The following is a 19,630-nucleotide window of genomic DNA, read 5'->3' on the forward strand; positions in this document are numbered from 1 at the left end:
GTAAATACGTATAAATGGAAAATTTATATTTCAACCTTCGTTCTGGTTAACGAAAATCTATCTTAATATGTCTCTATCTATATGTATATCTTATCTATATGTATATATCTTAAAGTTTCGCTTCTTCAAGAAAATACAGTTTTAAAAAGACACTAAATTGGTTTCCAAACTCGTTTAATGATAGCACTCAAAAATATATTTTAAAAATATGATGTATATTAAAGTTTGGGAACAAATCAAATTATTTTATTAAATATTTTGATTTGTTTTTTTTTTAAGTAGTCACACTACTATATATAAATTAAAAACTGTAATAGATGTCATACTTGTTCATAGATGGCAGCACCAGTCTCTCTCGCTACAACGTAAATCCGTAAGGAATTCGTGTAGGAGGTGCAAGTGCGCACTGCTTGCCCTTAGAGCTGGTCAAAGACGCCTAGTCTTACTAAGATGGTATATAGTCGAGAAATTCGGACGGGCACCGCCGTGGCGAGGTGGCCTAGGGGTTCATGGCGTTAGCCGCGATAGCTAAAGACGCCGGTTCGAATCCGGCCTTCGCCACTGGAGGGCTTCGTCACTTTTTCTTTAATATATGACATCTATTACAGTTTTTAATATGATGTATATGTTACGTGTTTAGATTGAGCCCTTTAGCCATTGTAATTTGGCATTTGTAGGATCAAAATGTTTTTGAGCTTTATAAGATAATGCGGTAATGTATTTGTTTTTAATATTTATTGTTTATAAATCTATCGTATTATCTATTTTATCTTTGAATACCTCACCTAAGTCCGGTCGTAACACTCGTAACCATAATAGTTAGTATAAATTTGTCATTTGTACTCGTATAATATGAAGGCCGGCGACTGGAACTTGGTGGAACTACCAGTTGGTATATCGAGCGCATCATTTTGGTATTAAACTTCTTGCATATATTATATTATCGTAAATATCACTACGGAAGTTCCAATCATCATCATCATCATGTCAGCCGATAGACGTCCACTGCTGGACATAGGCCTCCCCCAAGGCTCGCCACTCCGACCGATCCTGTGCCGCTCGCAACCACCGAATTCCCGCGACCTTCACCAGGTCGTCGCTCCATCTTGTTGGAGGCCTACCGGCAGTTCGTCTTCCGGTACGCGGACGCCACTCCAGAACCTTCCGGCCCCACCGGCCATCAGTTCTGCGAGCAATGTTCCAATGTTGGAAGTTCCAATACATAAGTGTAATTAGTGTACGTATATAATCGTATAATATTTGTTTATTAAACAACTTGTGGTTCTTTAGTTCATTCGAAGGAAGCATATGTTTTTAACATCATACACCCCAGGCCAAAAGAAACCATGGAAACAACGTTGTTTTCTTTAATATCTCATGTTTTTATCTTTGTTGTATATATTTGTAAACTAAGACTTACATTAGGCAAACCCAAAAGATTAAAAATACACGCTTAATATCAAAACATCCTAAAATATTGTCAAAAAGCTAAAAAAATAAAGTAGGAAAAAGTTACATAATTATACCTACCCTTTAATTACATGACAAAATGTTGAATTGGCAACTATCACAGCCAGAGTAATTTACTTTTAAAATGTTCTAATATTATTTTTACAAAATTGTCAAAAGATCACACTTTTCTATTGAAATACAAGCTTGTTTCCATACTTTTGGCCTGGGGTGTAAGTTAAAGATCAATAATACAGGGGTGATTCCGGAGACGTGCGCAGGCTCAACTCTACACATCCAGTAGATTATAAAAGCATCTTTTTTATACCTCGAAAGCAATTCATCGTAACAGACAAACCCAATTGTTTTGCAATTAAGTTAACCTTTACCGACCTTCAATATTTTAGTTCAAATCACCTGTGCACTATTTTAAAGTATAAATCATCATGAAACCACACTTTAGCTTTGACTAGATAATGAGGTGGATTGCTTAAATATCTAAATATGAATAGTGTTTGATGATCTATGATTTAGTTATTTGCATTTATTGTAGCCAGAGGCTGATATTATAAACTTTGCTACCGTGAATGTATCACAATGTGTAGTTGTATTTACCTTTACAATTCGCTGCTAGTTTTATGTACAGGGGCTACAGTATGGGGTTCTTCAAAAAAGGGGTGTACATGTTTTTAAAGGGTCGGCGTGTAATACCTCCGGTGTTGCAGGCGTAAATAGGCTACGGTAACTGCTTACCATCAGGCGGGCCGTATGCTTGATTGCCACCGACGTGGTATAAAAAAAAATGTGTCTGTTTTTTTTGCAGAAGAGTGTAAAATTCCGGGGGTTCCGTGGCTTCCTGATATGGTTGCGTAAATACGTTCTAAATTCTAATAGGGGGCATAAAGCCAGGAAATTATAAAGGAACAAAAAATACAGCCCGCTGCACGACACTTGCAACGGAATATTTGGTGATTGCGCGTGTTTTAACATTTTATCCTAATAACTGTGAATGTATAAGTACGTCTGTTTAAAATTTTGATGGTCAAATCCCTCGGCTATACTGTATAACTAGCTTTATATGATAAAATAATACTGCTATGGTTCCTATGCAGTGTAACGACATCGACATACAATTGGAAATAAGTGAAAATTAAACATGTTTTCGTGATTATCTATCGAGCAAACTTTAAACTTTTACGGTTTTGGTTTGAGTCTGCCCTTGCATATATAGTCTTGTTTCCGTGTTTTTTTTTCATGACATTTGCCCTAGAATAAAACGTGTAAAAAATCAAGATAAAAACTAGAATTTTGCGGTAGCCCATGCAAATTTTACAAAGACACGCCCATTAAATTTGAAACCTTTATACAAGAGTACCTACGTTCATCAACGTGCGCTTAAATATGTAATCTAATTACTGTATACATATGTGCCATTTTCAATCAAAAAGGTACTTGTTGTCGGTTGTCAATAAGGCGCTATATCCATACAGCTTCAATTTGAAATCAACCTTATTGAGAAGCGACAATGTGGTACCTTTTAGTTGAAAATGTCACATATAATAGCTTCAAAGTTTAACTGTAATAAAACGCGCTCCGACCTTTAATTTGGTGCACTATAGAACTTTTTTTTAACACTTCCTATAATTATTTAAATAAAAAACGTCAAAATCAAAAAAAAAAAAAAAAAAAAAATAAACAAACTTCAGGCAAGCACCCATATAAAACAAAGTGATACACAAAGAATTACCTATAAAATATAAAAATGACACAAAAGTGTAAAAAGTAAAATAACTGTTCTTCCTCACGTTGTCCCAGCATTTTGCCACGGCTCATGGGAGCCTGGGGTCCGCTTGGCAACTAATCCAAAGCATTGACGTGGGCACTAGTTTTTCAAAAGCGACTGCCATCTGACCTTCCAACCCAGAGAGGAAACTAGGCTTTATTGGGGTTAGTGGATTAGGAAAATAACTGTTAAAACAATAATTAAATTAAAACTTTTAAAATTACAATTTAAAATAAAATGAAAGTACTTCCGGTTCGCATGACCTGATGACATGTAACTTGGCGTTATGAATAAACTATCTGTATCTGTATCTGCATCTTGATGCAGAGACAGCCAAAACCTACATATTGGACTGTGCAAAACCTCACTAATCATGGCAAGGTTACAGTTCTCAGAGCTGCGCAGCCTACTCCAAAAGGACGCCACTCTAGACCGAATTACGGCAAAATAAGTTTGCATAAAAAAAATTAATTCTCACACAGGTTAGGACAAACGTCAAAAAAAATCGTAATATAGACAAATAATACGTAATAGACCGCTATACTTTGTTCGGCCCGCCGCGGGTGTCGTCTGACCGTGCCATGGCTATTAGGGCGACATTGACTTTTTAACTACGACATTGCGTAGCAGTTAGAAATAGATTGAATATGCGGCGATCGCGCCGGGAGCTGGAATGACATAAACGGCATCATTTATTATATATCCGGTCCACAGATTTAATATATACACTTGATGACGCAAATGCCACCACCACCACCACCACCACGATTTGTATTGAAACCAAGCGTGCCGATCGACTTTTTCATACAAAATTTACGCATAATATAATTTTAAAGTTACTTAATTGTGATAGGAAATATGTTCTTGCCTTTGGGTGCTCGCAATTTTTGGGCTGTTGCAGTTAATTATCATGCAACCAGCTGCAACAACTGACGCGCGTGGACTGTAAAGAGCGACGGACAACCTCGACGCTTGGTCGGGGTTCGGACACGCGAAGTAGATGCATTTGCGTCTTCTACCGTATATTTATTTCTGTGATCCGGTCAAACAACTTTGTCAGTAGAAAAAGGCGCGAAATTCAAATTTTCTGTGGGACGATAACACTTCGCGCCTACATTTTTTAATTTAGCCGCTATTTCCTAAAAATTGCTCGACAAAGTATTGTTATTAGACGTCTTATTTTTTTTAATAAAACAAAACCTAGGTAAATATACATTTCAAAAAGTTGAAGATGGGATTTATTATGTCATTTTGGGTGGTTTAGGACGAGACCAAGGCGAGACGAACGAGTGGGTCAGATTTGTTATTATCGTCTTTGAATATAATTATAACTGAATATACAGAAGACACCCAAGCTACTGCGATGACATAGGCTGTCAAAAATCACTTGTATCTTATTTAAGTCATGTGTTAATGTCAGTTTGAATACGCTTTAAGTTTTTTTCGAAGTGCTGTAAAAGTTGTAGTGACTATTGCTTAACAATTGTAACTTAACGTGAAGCAAACTGCAAAGTGCAATAAAAAAAAGTGACATTTAATATAAAAAAAGTTGGATTTTTTTAAATTAATTTAAATTATAACCCAACATCTGGCTCCCAGTCTATCATAAGCTTGACCTACAGTGCATTTAGATGCGATAAAATATATCGCGTGAAACAAAATAATTGATATTTGATTGATCGCAGGCACCAAGGACGGTTCACTTCTTATATTTAACACCGCTGTGTTGATGGGACCAGTTAACCTTAGAGTAACTTCTTTAAACACTCTTTAAACTATGGCATTGCCCTGAGGCGATTTGATTAGTAGGTTCATATTATTTGATTGACGCTTTTGTTAAATGGGCCATTTTATTTAAAGTTTAACAATACACTCTTATCAACAACTTTGGGAACAATTTTTTTCAATTTTTAAGTAGTCACACTACTATATATAAATTGTAAGTAGGTATAACAATTTATAACTACACTGTTATTTCAAAATTTTATTTTTACGCAGAATCACGAGCTCTGTCGATCCTAATAGGAAAAAAGTATGCCAAAATTTCTATACATTTTTCGACCTTTCCATCCCATTGTCGTCATACAGTCTATTAAAAAAACCGGCCAAGTGCGAGTCGGACTCGCGCACCGAGGGTTCCGTACTTTTTAGTATTTGTTGTTATAGCGGCAACAGAAATACATCATCTGTGAAAATTTCAACTGTCACGGATCATGAGATACAGCCTGGTGACAGACAGACAGACGGACAGACGGACAGCGGAGTCTTAGTAATAGGGTCCCGTTTTTACCCTTGGGTACGGAACCCTAAAAATGGTAACGGAAACGAAACACAGTACCGGCCAAAAATATATCACTTCAGGTTTTTACGGCAAACCTTTTTAGGGTTCCGTAGTCAACTATGAAATGTTGGGACACTGTTTTTCTCCTATTAGCATCAAAAGAGCTCGTAATTCTGAATAGAAATATCATTAAAAAAACTAAATAAAATGGCACAAATAGGATTAATATATATTTTTAACAAAAAGCAAAACTAAATGTTACAAAAATACTAAACGTAATTTTTTTAATGCCATTTCAGGAAATACTTTTAAAAAAAAATGGTTCGTTTAGACTAATCTGTCCCTTCGAAAAGTATAAAATGTACTTTAACATATTTTCGTAGTCCAAATCGAGCAACACTGACAATTCCTGTTTTTGTTAAGTATTTATAAATTTTTGTTCTCTGTTTGCGGTTGCGAATAAAGTATTTCGTATTCTTATTAAACTTATTAACCTTCGCAAGCCCACCCTTTGCTTCTTGAACGGCAAATTGGCGCATATCTCATTCCCATGACTCCATGACATTACCGAAGCTGTAAATATGTGGTTGAGATGAGTGTTAATGTTAACTCGTCGATATCAATAAATATAGTTGAGAAACAAAATTCCGGTTGTTTCGTTTTGGGACAAAAATATAAAATGATTGAACAGCGACGGAATAAGCATGGAGACTATATAAAGGAGCCAAATCTCTATGTATGAAAAGTGTCCATCAAAAAACAGTAATTAGGCGGCGCCACCATACACCGAAATACTACCAAAAACAACCTACGTAATTTGGTCGGGTTATTTGTTGGTTCATGTTATACTCATGTCCCAGAGCCTAACTAGCGCCACCGGAGAGATTAGGAACTATTATTTAAAGCTGAAAGCGGTCACTTTTGCAACAATTCTGCCATAAGAGATTGGCATCCTTTCTATACCATCCATAGGGATAAGCTTTCAGTCATAGACATAGTATATACAAGTAGTTATAGACATGAAACCGAGCGACCAGAGATAAGAGAAAGACATATTCATGTATTGACAGTTTCATGTATGGCAGCATAATCCTTTTTCTCTTTCACTCTTATAAATTTTCACCATCGCCTCCTTGCTATGATGCCATAACCCGACCATGAAAAAATGCTCGGTCGGTGATAAAGACAAAGCATGGCACTATTTTATCTTTCCTCTTATAGGAATCGCAATAAGACTATCTTTCTCTATCAAAGAGTGTCAGGCCCTTGCTTTCAGTACATTTTTGACTTTGAAAAACGGACCGTATGGCTGACACATGTCACTGGACCCATATATACAGGTTGGCTAAAAAATAAGTGCATTCCCGTTGCCAGGGAGATTTGGGATTATACTGAGCAAGTTTTACTATGGGACCAACCACGTAAAAAATTACCCTTGGGAATTTCATATTTCTACCCAAAACCGCGAGGTAATTTAAAAAAAAAGTGGCAATTTTTTTTTAAATACTTTTTCGTGACGTCGACTCCGTTACTGTCATACAAAGCATTCTTTAACATAAAATAGGTTGGGATAAAACATGGGGCACCCGTAGAATTAGCATAAAAGTTTTCATTTCTAAAAATGATGGGTTTCGTCTACGAGTTATACGACAATACTATAACGGCCAATATTTAGAAATTCTCTCCTGATATTTGTTCGGTGTAGCAACATACCAATCTAATATCTACATTCCCATAATTGGACGTTGTTATGCGATATTATGTCCAAGAAATTGGAATAAATTTGCATTAAGTATATACCTAGATGGATAGCGACACCTGTTGGGAATGAACTGGTTTATTTCGCAATGATTAATGATTCAATAAAAGAATGAGTGATCTGGCAGATCTGAGAGTGATGTTGTTTTTTTTTTAGATTTTTTAACGTTGGCATTTCAATCTTAGATTGTTTGATATAAAAGTCATATTTCATAAAACTATTATTGGCTATAAAACGTTACGATGTTTTTACAGTTTGGCAAAAAAGAGTAGAAATTAAAAAGTGGCAACACTATAGTGTCGTCCCTTTCAAATCAATCTAAGAAAAATCAAAGATAGATATAACTCCGTAATAGATGAATACAGTCAAAGGAAAAAACGTGCCTCGAAAATCAAGAAAATTTGACTCTCGATCAGAGGGCGCTACTAGCTTTGGCCTACTGTCGTATAGATGGCGTTGACGGTTTCGTTTGTTATTTAACAATTTTTACGCATATCAGTGAAAGAACATGGGTCAAAATCATAAAAATAATTAATGCAAATAAAAAAAATCATTTATCGATATATATTTTTTTATACCACGTCGGTGGCAATCAAGCATACGGCCCGTCTGATGGTAAGCAGTTACCGTAGCCTATGAACGCCTGCAACACCGGAGATATTACACGCGCGTTGCCGTTGTTTAAATACATTTTATCGTATTTTTATAAATCTTAATTTTTAGTTTTAAAGTGTGTCGATAGATGGCAGTGAATTTACTGTGGTTACAAAATATGGCAGTACCGCTCTAGTATAAGTTACTCTATGGAAAAACGGAGCGTTGCCACTTTAATCTCTACTCTTTTTTGCCAGATTGTAAGCTGAACTATCAGAGGATAGTTTGTTGGACAATAACTAAAGTAAATTTGTTCTAATTTGCATGAAATTGGGTAAAAGTGTAGATTATATTTTAGTCATTAAATTATGAGCAGGCTCGATCAAGGGGTTATGGAGTTAGAAAAGCGTAGAAGGCCAAAGGGGGGGGGGGGGGGGGGCGAGTTCACAGTTCGGAGCGAACTAAAGCCTGACCACAAATATATGATCATTGTCAAGAGGGCACTCTTATTCTCATGTATAGGGTGACAGTTCAGTATAGTATGAAAAAATTAGTTCTAGAGAAATTCCGCAACATGGCGCGTGATCATATATTCCTGGTCAGGCTTTACTAGTAATTATTATGACCTACTGCCTGCTAGGTAACTTTTTTATAATGTCATAGATGCACTAGATTTCCTTCGCTAGTTGAAGAAAAATTACTTGGTAATTTAATATTGAGCGACTATTGTAATAAATAGCCCTAACAGCGGCATACAATTTCAAATAACCTTTTTTTCTAAAGGTACCTAACCTAACCATTTCAAATATTTCACAATACATAACATTATTAAGTATGTTTTATTAATAAAACATAGAAATGTGTAACAAGGATGTAGCGACAGCATAAATAACATAATTGGAGCAAATTCCATGCGTACTTGAGGAATGTTTAGATAATAAGCTTGTATTTTCTTACTGACTATTATAATAGGTAATACTGCGCTTAGTATAAGTAGGTAGATTGAACAAGCTTTAGATGAAAAATCATTCGATTATGTACTTTATTATATAAAAAAAACCTGCCAAGTGCGAGTCGGACTCGCGTTCCAAGTTCCACAAATTAAACAATGTATTTTTTATGTGAACCGTGAGAGAAATGTCTTTAAAAAACCCGTAGGGGTCGGATCAAAAACTAAGTAATTAAGTCCGACTCACGCTTGACTGCACATTTCTGAAAGGTTTTCCTGTGATCTATAGGTAAAGATCTATTTTGTGTATTTTTTTCAAAATTTTAGCCCTAGTAGTTTCGGAGATAAAGGGGGGGAAAGGTCATTTTTTGCCTATTTTCTTGAATAACTTCTAAACTGTTTATCCTAAAATTATAAAAAAATATATATTTGACATTCTCACAATGAGCTCTTTCATTTGATATGTAACACGATATAGTTTGAAAAACTATTTTTATTTATTTTCTCATTTACCCCCTAAAAGTGGCCCCCCTGTTTATAATTAATTTGTTTACGTTACATGTTCGTCTTTGGGTCACAAACTTACATATGTGTACCAAAATTCAACTTAATTGGTCTAGTAGTTTCGGAGAAAATAGGCTGTGATGAATATATAAATGAAATAGGAGTAGGTTCCGTTTTTTCCTTTTTGAGGTACGGAACCCTAAAAATATAAAATATGGGATAATCTTACACTAATTAACCTAGTACCATAGTAAGCTTAATGAGGTTTATTCCTTCTTCATTGTATTCGGTCTTAGTAAAGATTACCTGACTCAAAAGTCAAAAACTAGGTACGAAATTTTTTTTTAATTAAAATATTTTGATTTGCGTCCCTGACCTGGACACTGGCTTTGTTTACTTTTTTTCGTATATATATGAGATTTAAATACCTATTAGTTTATAAACATTTTTCAACTAGTTTTCATTATTAACATAGCTACACAGTTTTTTGTATTAAAAAATATATACTATTCCAAGTATAAATATATACAACTCGCGGTCGCCCTATATGTCAACAATCGTGTCATTCCAAGGCCTATGCTGTGCATTAATCAAATTAACACATCAATATAACCATTGACACTTTGGCGCCAACCATCATTTAGCAGATTAATTAAGACTTATTGCGGCTGCATAAGGTGTAGTTTGTGTACAAAAGAAGGATTTAATGTAGCTGGCGTTTAAGCTGTTTCAGTTAGAAGAAGGGACGATGAAAACGGCATTTTGCGTAACCTTATTAGACGAAACCCAGCTTTCATATATGTGTGGTCGAAATCGTGGTTTCAGATCTCGTTTGCGCTATTAAAAATTAAAAATTAAAATTCATTTATTTCAAGCTGCAAGGCTCATAATCAGTTTTTACACATGTCATAAAAATAATAAAAACAAATATAAAAAAAATATAAAAAAATAATTAAAATACAGAGCAAAAAAATCGTTTTCAAAATAAGTCACTATTGGTCAGGATTCTTATCAATAATGAATCTTGAAATATATAAATAATTGCAAGCACCAATAGCCTACGGTGACAGCTTACCACCACTCGAACAGTATAGTACGCCTGTTTGCTATAAAACAAATCACATGCCAAATGCCAATACTTGCACAGTCTATTGAGTCTATGATATCAAAATCGCTGCTAACTAAGCTTGGTCTAACTCTATTTTTACCGACTGAGGAGTGATGTAAGATTTATTTGTCAGTCTATGTATATTGTATGTTTGATTGTATCACAATTTCTAGCAACGAAAACTACTTAGTACCAGCATAGAGTAACTTATACTAGAGCGGTACTGTCATAGTAAATTTTGTAACCCCAGTAAATTCACTGCCATCTGTCGACACACTTTAAAACTAAAAATGAAGATTTATAAAAAAATACGATAAAATGTATTTAAATATGGATAAAAAAAAAATTATTTGCATTAATTATTTTTATGATTTTGACCCATGTTCTTTCACTGATGCGTTAAAATTGTTAAATAACAAACGAAACCGTCAACGCCATCTATACGACTGTAGGCCAAAACTAGTAGCGCCCTCTGAACGAGAATCAAATTTTCTTGATTTTCGAGGCACGTTTTTTCCTTAGACTGTATCCATCTATTACGGAGTTATATCTATCTTTGGTACCAGGCATAAAATGTATGTTATTTGAATGTCCGTGTCATTTTTTATGTCATTTAATAATGTCGTTTTTAAATGAGAACTAACTTGGATTGTATGGAAGCGGCTAAGTTCGTGTGACATTAAAATGAAATAGCAAATTCTTGATTATTTAATTTAGTCTTAACATAAGCCTATGAACCATTAATCAAATTGTTAATAGCACTGGTAACATTAAGAGTGAACTTCTTCGTCCTCATTAAAACCATATTTGGTGCCGGAACTATTTTTAAATAAATAACTAACATAATTTGTATCAATTCATTATGGCAAAGGTCTTTCGTATGTATTTATAACTACATATTTGTAACATGTATGGCAAGGTCCATATTTGGGTTTGTAATTATTTAAGTAATATGATTTTTGTTTAATATCAATAATTGAAGGTCTAAAACTCCTGCAAATTCCAAAATTATTTTTATTATTAGTGTATATCGAATTGCTTTATATTGTGTTTAGATTTGTAGTGTTTTTGTATCGACTTGTACCTGAATAAATGATTTAAGAACTATGTAGAAATATCTCACAAAATTTATATTATTTATTTCTTCAGTTTTTGAAAAATTATCAATATTATTATTTTCCTAATGTTCATGCATAGTAAAATGTTGTAAATATCATTGAAATAAAATGAGTATATTATCTAGGTATCACGTTTTTATATACGACCATAAGTGAAAATGTGGTGGTTAATATGCTCATGAGCCAACAAATTCAAATTCCACCGTTTTTGTCACATAATTAAAACATCAAACATCAAACATTTATTCAATTTTTACAAACATTAAAATTAACCCAGAATTACAAAAAACAATTACATAAATATAAATGTCAAATTACACAAAAAAAACTAATAAAGAATATAAAAACCAAAACTAGTTAAACAATTTTTCAATCAAAACGATGTACAGTCAAGGGCATTAATATACCTATATATACCTTACCAAAGTTTCAAAAATATGTATACGCTCTTACAACTTAAACAATAAAGTCGCGTTCACATATTTTTGAGTCATTTGTCTGGATCGATATTTTTGCCTTCGACTGTACTATGCCTTATATGCCTTCTACTTTAAGTAGCAGTGTTATACATCTGACACCCACATTGAAAAATAATATAATAAGCAGAAATTTACAACTGTTTGTGATTCTAGACAGAAGCGCCATCTATAGAATTAAGCCATAACTACACAGACTTTTCACGGACTAAAGCTTTGCTTGAAAGCCTTTGAACGCGCTATGCGTGTACGCATTGTTTATGTATAAAGTTCAGGGTAACGTTGATAGATGGCGCAGTATTCAAAATTTTTTGGTCCTTCGACTTCGACCAAAAGACTTCAACGAGTGACGGAAATCTGGTATTCTGGTATTTTTAGAGCTGATTTACTACCACGATGTTAAGTCACAGATTAATAAATAGTTACTACGTAACAGATACATCATTCCCATACAAAAGCGAAAATACCTACGCTATAATAGCCTACAGAATCTTAATAATAATACCTGCTGCTCAGGACGAGAAGAAATGTACCATAAGTACGCGCACAAAGAGTCGAGACTGCCTTGCTCGCCGTGCGAGCCACGTGCCAACGCGTCATCGTAAGAATGCGCTAGGGTTGTACTGTTACTTATGTTATTATTGTAAATGTTGCGAATCAACCATATTTTTTATTAGTCAATCAAATATTTAAAAACAACAATTATATTACCTGACTCAAAAAACTCCTTCATTTACGATTTACCTACTTATGTTCAAAGAAATAAATGGTGACAAAATTCATAAAGATAGATTTAAAATACTACTCGGTAAATACGACAATTTTTTCTTTGTTTTTTGACTTTTACACCCATCTACTGCACAATAATTACGTGGTTTCGGCATTTCGAAGCGTAGGCGCGGGAAACGTGCGGTGCGAGCGCTCAGGCGGGCGTTCGGCGGCCCTCTGTCGGTTCTATCGTCGACGATACGCCAAGCGGTAGGCATATAGCGCGTGGTTTCAAGCGAGTGAAGGAGGCCTGGTTAAGTGTTGAGTAAGATTAAGATCTTGGACATTGATCTGACATAATAGGGAATATCACGCGATATTCTGTGAAGGGGGCGCCACTAACACAATCTGAGGGTCTATCGCGAAACAAGAAAATCGGAATTTCGTTATCTAACATCTCTGTCACTTGCGTATTCGGGCGATAAAGAGGCAGATAGCGAAATTTCGGTTTCGCGTTTCCGCGTAGGTCCATTTGTAAACAAACCGCCTTGATGCATCAATGTCATATTTAATTATCTCTGAAAACTTGTCAAAAACCTGTTCAAGGTACAGTATGTATTGTATAAGTTACTCCATGGTTTACTAAAAAGGCTAGTGCTGTACTCTGGTGGCAGAACATTGCAGTAATATCCATAAAATAATATGAATTAAATGTATTTACTATAATTTAATAACAATTAATTGTACAATATTGTGTTTTACTACTACTACTTATAAATAGAAATAGTACAAACATATACTAAATTATAATATTACAAAATTAAAACTAAAGTTAAACCATAGTGTAACTTATACTAGAGCGGTACTGTCATAGTAAATTTTGTAACCCCAGTAAATTCACTGCCATCTGTCGACACACTTTAAAACTAAAAATGAAGATTTATAAAAATACGATAAAATGTATTTAAATATGGATAAATGATTTTTTTTATTTGCATTAATTATTTTTATGATTTTGACCCATGTTCTTTCACTGATATGCGTTAAAATTGTTAAATAACAAACGAAACCGTCAACGCCATCTATACGACAGTAGGCCAAAGCTAGTAGCGCCCTCTGAACGAGAATTAAATTTTCTTGATTTTCGAGGCACGTTTTTTCCTTAGACTGTATCTATCTATTACGGAGTTATATCTATCTTTGGTTAAACCTAGAAATAGAATTAAATTTGAATTAAATTATAATAATTGCCTGTATTTTGGAAAATTTCAGTTGAATTGTAAAATCTGCTCTAGGTATTCTAACACATCTAGTTATTGCTATCATTGAAATTATGAAATTAAATCAAATCAGGTCAAATTTAGCTTTAAATTATGTACTTAAGGTGCAGTAGGCTCAGAGACTCGAGAAAATATGGGAGAACAGAAGCATAAACCGCAAAACAAAGGTCAGACTAATGCGGACCCTTGTTTTCTCGATCTTTTTGTACGCGTCCGAAACCTGGACCATCAAAACCGATACCCGTCGCAGGATAGATGCGTTCGAGATGTGGTGCTGGCGGAGAATGCTCCGATTTCATGCACTGTACGCCGTACAAAATGCGTCTATTCTCGACGAACTTAACATTACAACGAGGCTCTCCACTGTTTGCTCCCAACATGTACTTGGTTTCTTCGGTCATCTGAGCAGGACAGGGCCAGATAGCCTGGAAAGGCTCATAATTACTGGCCGCATGGCAAGGAAGCGTAGGGATGGACGTATGGCCACGCGTCGGGCGGACAGAATAACATCAGTGACAAACGCCACACTGCAGGCTAGCATGCACTGGGCCCAAGACAGAGCGGGCTGGAGAGCACTGGTGAAGAGTGTCCACACTCGTCACGTCCCTCAGCCATGAGGTTACGACAAAGAAGAAGAAGAAGGCTCAGAGAACTGAACGGAGTTTTTGAAAAGTCGTAGCGCTTTTTTAGATCACAATATGTGTCGTTTTTAAGCAAAAGGTACCACATTGTCGCTTGCCATAAGGATCGTCCTTATGGTAAGCGACAAAGTAGTACTTTTTGATTGAAAACGTCACATATGGTGGCCAAAACATTAATTAGCAATCTTGATTAGCAATTTAATTAGCAATTTTCTAAGGGCTTCAGCGATTCGAATCCTTAGTTTCTGACTTTCGCTTGATAGAAAAAAAATTCACTTTACAAAATTATAATAAATTTTGTAAATATTCTAGTTAGTTAATAGTTAATATTCTAGTAATTTTAAAGTTTTATTTACATGCTTCTTTTAGTCTACTTTTTAATTTTTTTTAATACCACGTCGGTGGCAATCAAGCATACGGCCCGCCTGATGGTAAGCAGTTACCGTAGCCTATGGACGCCTGCAACACCAGGGATATTACACGCGCGTTGCCGACCCTTTAAAAACCTGTACACTTCTTTTTTGAAGAACCCCATACTGTAGCCCCTCGGGAAAACCTCGGCAGGGAGCTCATTCCACAGCCGAAGCTTCCGCGGGAGGAAATTTATTAACATCTCTTTAAGTCTTCATTATAGTAGGAGAGGTGGTAGACATTATAGGGTAGGTATTTAAGGCAAGCTGAATTTGTTTTTTAATTCTATCATAATTTTCCTAACTCAGAACTGCAGACCAGGCTGGTGGATAGCGGGTCTAAACAAACAAGGCCTAGTTTCCCCTCTGGCTTGGAAGGAAAACTAACGCCAATTCTTGGGATTAGTTGCCAAGCGGACCCCAGGCTCCCATGAGAGTAATGAAACTTTGCACATACAATGACATGAGGTATATCTAGGTCTGTAATTAGTTTATATAGCTCCAGTTTATAAAACAAACGAAACAGAGCAAAAACAAGTTTTGTATGAAAAACTTAAATTCGCTGTATTTTTTTAACTATGGTATCTGAAGCTACATAAACTAATTATAGACAGAACCTTATCCTAATGTAAGTACAAAGTTTCAGAGCAATCTAGCTAGTCGTTTTAAAATGAGAGCGAAACTACGTTTTTATGGAGAACCGAGCTTGCCGGAGACCCTTAAAATAAATGAATGAATTTTTAAGCACAAATTTTTACAGGTTAAAATAAAACATCTAATCATAATCAGATCATTTGGTCGAATCTTGTAACTCATACTATACTATATGTACATCTTCCTTATCAACATTATTTTATTAAGCTTAGAATAAATTTAAAAGTGGAAAAATTACTGCCTTGGGTGAGACTTGAACTCACCTCGTTTAAGAAGTGTAACACTCTTACGGTAGATGTCGCTAGGGTCCCCTAGACCCATATAGTGGGAAGATTTGCTGACTATGGATGAGGTCTTGGTGGCTCAGTTGGCAGATCGCTGGAGTATCGATCCAGAGGCCGTGAGTTCAAGTCTCACCCAAGGCAGTAATTTTTCACTTTTAAATTTATTCTAAGCTTAATAGCATCGATCGCAGACGTTTCTGCTTGTTAAAAATTAATTATTTTATTACTAGTAGAGCGGTACTGTCATAGTAAATTTTGTAACCCCAGTAAATTCACTGCCATCTGTCGACACACATTAAAACTAAAAATGAAGATTTATAAAAATACGATAGAATGTATTTAAATATAGATAAATGATTTTTTTTATTTGCATTAATTATTTTTATGATTTTGACCCATGTTCTTTTACTGATATGCGTTAAAATTGTTAAATAACAAACGAAACCGTCAACGCCATCTATACGACTGTAGGCCAAAACTAGTAGCGCCCTCTGAACGAGAATCAAATTTTCTTGATTTTCGAGGCACGTTTTTTCCTTAGACTGTATCCATCTATTACGGAGTTATATCTATCTTTGCTAGTACGATTTACTCTCTCTCTTAACTTGTGGTAGAAATTCGTGAGTTTTGGTTGTCCCTGACGATATGACAAAACGGATAATAATTGGAAGAAAATATACAAAAGAAAATGCTATTCACAGGTCTTTATTGTCATAATTAACACAATATACTCTTACATCTATTTATACATAGTATACGTAAATAAAGGCAGTGATTTAAAGAGATCTTAGCGCTATTTATTAAAAACCTATTTAATACAGGCAAGTCTTTTTAGTTGAGAAATAAAAAAGAATACAGAAACTAAGTCACTGGGAGTAAATTTATACGAAGGACTTAGACAACTGAGATAAGTAGACATAAAATAAAAATAAAGAAATAAAAGAAAATTTAAACTTCAATAAATATATTACGTCAAATTAGCTTAATTTAAAAGTCAAGAGAAAACATGTTCTTACACAAAATAAATATTAATACTGGCATTTTGTATTACATGCTTTTGTAACTCATTGATATTAAATATTGCTTCGTTTATCTTTAATATATCGGTAGCAGTTTAAGTGTATTATACACTTCTTTTCTCTTGTATGGTGGTGTGATAATGGTGGTGACAAAAACCTTAAAACCTTGTGTCCATGTTCAATTCATTGTTTAAAATATTGCACACTAAACTTATTTTACTCTTTACCACCAATAGCCATGATGTCCGTATCCCCATCCGCCGTATCCGCCGTATCCGCCGTAGCCTCCGTATCCGCCGTACGGCCATCCGTATCCGTATCCGTAGCTAGGCCAGCTGTAGTAGCTACCGTAGTACGGCGAGCCCCAGCCGCCGTAGCCACCGTAGCCACCGTAGCCGCCAAAGTGGCCCCCGTAGCCGCCCCATCCGCCGTAATGTGAGGCCGCTGCCTTGAGGTCTCCCTTTTCCGCGGGAGCCTCGAGGTCGTCTTTTTGTGTCGGTTTTTCGGCCGGCGCGGCGTGCGATAACGCCAGGAGGAGGAGGAAAGCGACAGAGATGGTTGCGAGCTGAAAAATAAGATTAGTTTAGTTCTTATCAACAAAACATCGTCACGACTGGTGGCTTGAACCTCCAGTCATCAAAGAAATTGATAAATATTCTTCCTTAATAAAATACAATACAAATGAATTTATTTCATTACTTTTTACAGGTGATCTTAGTTATATTATAAGAGTTAGGTAGGTAATTAGTCAATTTTAAGTATAAAGAGCAAGTATTAGGTAAGTATTTATCTATACATTGTGCAACAATTTATTGGTAAGGTAAGGTAAGGTGGTGTAAGTAATGAAAAAGGAGCGGGGTACAATTTGCTGGATTTAAACTCACCTCCTTATATTTGTATAACATATAAAATTAAAGGAAAATGGTGAATCAAGGTCTTCATCTACGTAAATAACTCTTTTTGACTATTTTAAAATATATGGCTATACTGAGACTTTTAACTCTTCTGCTTTGCCACCAAATTGGTACGATATATACTGAAGTAAAATGGTCAGTCTAATTAAAATGTAATAAATTAAAATAAACTAATGAAATCCCAACTTTACAGTTCCGGTTATTATCAAATTTGTTTTTCAGTAAGTTGATAAAGATATTTTCATACCCATTTAAAAAAAGCTTTACAAACGAGTCACTTTGTAGAGGTATCTATTAAACATCACGCCACGATTTATCTTATCACACGATAAGTTACTAGTTTTTCTCCCAAGTACAAAATCAAAGGGCGTAGTTTCGTCGCGTGACAAAGTCTCGCGACTATTTGTCTGTCGTAAAAAGTAACTAGTGATTTGTTTCACACGATTCATTCAGTCCCACGCGAACAGAATATCTAACAAGCACCTAAAAAGGGCTATTTTGAGCGGATTTACATACAATAGTATTTTTAACTGTTATGTCCGTTTTAATGGAATTTATATGTTATTGCTATCGGTGCAGATTATCAATGTAATAAGGTGGGAAAATGTAAGGTTTAAAATGTTTGTTGTAGAATTGCAAACTTTGATATTTAAAGAATGAATAGGTATATCGTATAAAGATTTTACTTAAATATAGGTACTATGTAATTACAACACTGTGGTTGTAATTGTTTACAACATCGTTAATAGAACTTTTTAGGCATCATATCCCCATATCATATACCTAGGTATGTCTAGATACGATCGAAATTGATATCCAATCAAAAAATCACTTTAAATCGAATCACTGTTGCCAAGGGTTATTTATTTGTTAAACACTATTTGTAGTTTGTGCATGTTTATAATATGAACTAGATAACTTTCTATGTTTAGATAATGAAACATTATTTTTGAATTTTTGGTTATTTAATTTATGTCGACCGGTTTATCTTGTTTCAGTATTGCTGGAAAACAGTTTGAAAAATTGTTTCTGACATCAAAACAAAAAATACTAACATTACACGTAATAATTTCAGTTTATAGTGTAATTGTTATAATGTGGCTTTTAGCTTATTAATAAACATATTATAAAATTCAAATGTAATATAATCTTTCCTAGATAGGACTTAAAAATTTATGAGTTGGATTTTAGTTGAATTAGCAAACATAATACGCCATTTTTTTGCCTAATATAAAACTAAATAATCGAGACTTTATCTTTATACTTAATGGGAGATTCCAGCTATTTAAGTTTTGTGTATTATGTATTACATTTGTTTACTTCACCCATTGTTGTTGTTTTTAAACTCAAATTTCAATTTATTTTTTTATTTTGACACTAATTGGATTTTACTTTTATTTATCTCTTTTATCACGGTTTCAATTGTGTTTATATTTTCCTTATTGAATCACAACAATCCTTAAACACTTAGCAAACACTTACTTTGGCCATGTTTGTGTCCAGTGCTGCTGCCGAGTGTGCTTCCAGCGAGGCAACGCCGAGTTATATATCGCCGCTGTGCCGGTTGGCTGGTGCCACTGACCTCTTATATGGGATGGGATATGGGGTAGGCCACGGATAGGATACTGGCACATATCCTACTTAAAACTGCAATTAGGTAGTTTTAGTCACATTGGTTGTTATGTAAGAAACTGAGTTT

At 34.8% G+C, this 19,630-nt stretch overlaps 1 protein-coding gene and 1 non-coding gene across 2 annotated transcripts; one reads left to right on the top strand and one right to left on the bottom strand.

The window, feature by feature from the left end:
• Positions 1-488: 488 nt before the first annotated feature.
• Trnas-cga (transfer RNA serine (anticodon CGA)) lies at positions 489-561 on the top strand. The gene has a single exon. It is a non-coding gene; the product is annotated as a tRNA-Ser (tRNA).
• A 16,642-nt stretch (positions 562-17,203) lies between these two features.
• LOC134742752 (shematrin-like protein 1) lies at positions 17,204-19,422 on the bottom strand. The gene is made up of 2 exons (XM_063675939.1): positions 19,414-19,422; positions 17,204-17,582 (listed from the first exon to the last, which is right to left on the bottom strand). Exons 1-2 carry the CDS (start codon positions 19,420-19,422, stop codon positions 17,241-17,243), a joined length of 351 nt encoding a protein of 116 aa, XP_063532009.1. The 3' UTR covers positions 17,204-17,240.
• Positions 19,423-19,630: the final 208 nt, after the last annotated feature.

This window comes from Cydia strobilella, chromosome 7, assembly GCF_947568885.1.
Source record: "Cydia strobilella chromosome 7, ilCydStro3.1, whole genome shotgun sequence".
Classification (NCBI taxonomy): domain Eukaryota; kingdom Metazoa; phylum Arthropoda; class Insecta; order Lepidoptera; family Tortricidae; genus Cydia; species Cydia strobilella.